At 42.5% G+C, this 2,789-nt stretch overlaps 1 protein-coding gene across 1 annotated transcript in view; it reads left to right on the plus strand.

Moving 5' to 3' along the window:
- LOC101847220 (retinol dehydrogenase 13) overlaps positions 1-2,789 on the plus strand; it is a gene marked incomplete in the record, with an annotated part of 11,467 nt that overhangs the window by 5,417 nt on the left and 3,261 nt on the right. Inside the window, 1 exon segment of the mRNA XM_013088088.2 lies at positions 362-549. Coding sequence (XP_012943542.1) covers positions 362-549 — 188 coding nt within the window.

Raw genomic sequence — 2,789 nt, forward strand, 5'->3', positions numbered from 1 at the left:
ACAGACAGACAGACAGACAGACAGACAGACAGACAGACAGACAGACAGACAGACAGACAGACAGAGAGTTGTTAAACGGCCTCACAGTGTGAATTTTCTGTATTCTGATTCGTTTGTTCAGTGATAATTCTTTATTAAGTTTACATCACATAAAGCCTTCCAGAGATTAGGCGCTAGGCTATATTAATATTATATCATCATTCTTCGAATGCTTCGAGTTTCTGGACGTACGGACGTTTTTGTGCACCCCCCCCCCGTGAAAGAGAAAGACAATCGTTTGAAAGTTGTTATCTCCCCATACACCTACCCCCCCCCCCCCCCCCCTCCCGCCCCCTCCCATATTCCATTGTTTCTTCCCCAGGTACCAACGTCATCGTCAATACTGCACATCCGGGTTTCATCCACACAGACATCGCACGAGACTTTCCTTTCTACCATTCTCGGATTGTTCAACTACTTAATAGCCCGTTTAATTTCCTTCTGTTTCGGACTCCGTTCCTTGGAGCTCAGCCAACCCTTAGACTTGCCCTGGACTCAAGCCTTGCCAATGTCTCGGGGAAATATTTCGGGTAGGATATTGAATGTAAAATGTAGGTGCAAATGTGGAAGTGGCGCTAAAAATATAAATACTCCCGAACTTGCAAGACAGACTGAATTTTTATTGGTATGGTCCCAACACAATGGTCCTTAACGACAAAGGCGGGGAAATTCGATTAGAGATGGAAAGCAACAAAATTTGGACAGATAAAGGGGAGGAGAAACTGGATAAGCGTAAATCTAGAGGCTTGCGACAATAGAATAGTAAATGTATAATGGCATAATTATGCCTCATGCCACTGTGATTAGTCATCAGGTTTGAACACTCTGTACTCGTCATAAGTCATAAACCCACCTTGGGTTAATTTTAGAGTAAAGGGAGACCATTTTACCTGTTGCGGGCCTGAACAGTTTTTGGGACACCTGAATAGACATAAAGGTCTTGAACATCTTGCTCTCACTGGTAAAATTGAAGGAAAACGAGGCAGGGGTTGGCTAAGAGCAATCTACTTAGGGAACCTAAACAAATAGGTGACGGGGAAAGACAGGCGCGGTTCGTCCATAGATCTAGAGCACGGTCGTGCAGTGCCGCCCACAATTTTCCAATATTCTATTACGTAAAACACCCACAAAAATAAAATAAAGGAAGCAAGAAACAAACACTAGCCAAATATTATATCAAAACAAAGGTCCTCACTGGCGCCATAGCTGTCATTTCTATGTTTATAGCGCCGTAAAACATCTACTATGCCATGCCAAAGTCCGCGCGCTATAGCTAAACAGAAAAGGATATTCAACGGTGTAACCTGACCTATAAATCCCTCTTGGGGATAACCCAAGCGATGGTGACAGTCGTAGCGAGTTTGGCGGTACATTAATATTAATAAGCCGGCACATCTCAAATGTGCTCCTGCCGAATAGTGCCGAAACATAGCCCACAGTAGGCAATCTAAAAATAAACACGATAGACCCTACGCCGCCCTACGCTATTCTTTGCCAATATTATGTGAGCCCCGGAGCAATCCAGCGGAGTGTTCAAGTGAATTGTGATCGGTTCATTGTTTTGTTTTTTTGCCACTAGCCTATTGTAAGTGACTCTGTAACCGTGAACCTGAGGGAGGTGAACGTGACCGTCCTATGAGTTGTGCCTTTGCATGGTTTTGTACAGGAGTAGTGAAAGTTATTACATATACTTGAGGGTTCAGTTCCAATACAAGATGAACGAAATTAATGTTTAGGTAACAAACACATTTAGTACTAGAAATCAAAGCGACAAGTAAAAAGAAGGAAAAATAAAAGCACAAGGCCCTCCCTCACAAACCGAAAGATCCTAAAATTATACACCATCTCATTTATTATGCCCTTGACTATCTTCAGCATGCGATAACTTAATTATTATTGTGCACGCCCACTTTTTAGCCCCACGAGCCGCCCCTGGGGAAAGATCAGGGAAACGTAGCTTTTTTTAGGAGCATCCGAGCAAAGGAATGAATGGATAACCATGATCGCTGATGTCTGTCGCAGATATGGCACTGGATGATGATGGGCCTAAACATAGGTCACCGTAGTTTCTCCCTTTGGGCTAAGATCCCGTTCGCCTAAGAGTAAGATCCCACATTTTCCTTGCTCCCGAGCACTGGTATCTTAGGCGGAGACTACTGTATACAGTCGGGCCTGCTCTGGTGGCTACCTTCGTAAGGCGGGAGCATTACAAATTACACTTTCGAACTTTATTTTTCAAAATATGACAGTTGCGAACCTATTCAATTTTGAGCAAATTTTAACAATACACTTGCGAACTTATTATCGTGATTGAAAAAAAAAATAAAGCATTGCATATGCGAACCTAACGATTTTTAATCGAGTTGTACTCGTACTCGTAAGGCATAAGATAGTTATTTTGTTTCAACTACCGTATGTGTATATCCATCGTGTTGTTGAGTTGCAGTCGCAATGTGACGTAGTTGGAAGTATGAAGGGGCATAGTGGTTTATTTAGCCTCGGCTTTTCAGTTAGCACCAGCACTAGTTTTAAGTACGGAAACCAGAATATCAAAATTATTTTGCACAAACAGTCACTGGTACAAACAACCGCTTCCCATCTCCCCCCGTGCGTCGTTTTTACATTATGATGGCACTGAATAAGAAGAGAGCCATTTGATTAATAATAACATGGTCGCCTTTCTCCTCGACAGTAGGTGGCCATCTTAGACAGTTTCCACTATACACATTATATACATACATATATATATA

Source organism: Aplysia californica, unplaced genomic scaffold (genome assembly GCF_000002075.1).
Source record: "Aplysia californica isolate F4 #8 unplaced genomic scaffold, AplCal3.0 scaffold00685, whole genome shotgun sequence".
Classification (NCBI taxonomy): Eukaryota; Metazoa; Mollusca; class Gastropoda; order Aplysiida; family Aplysiidae; genus Aplysia; species Aplysia californica.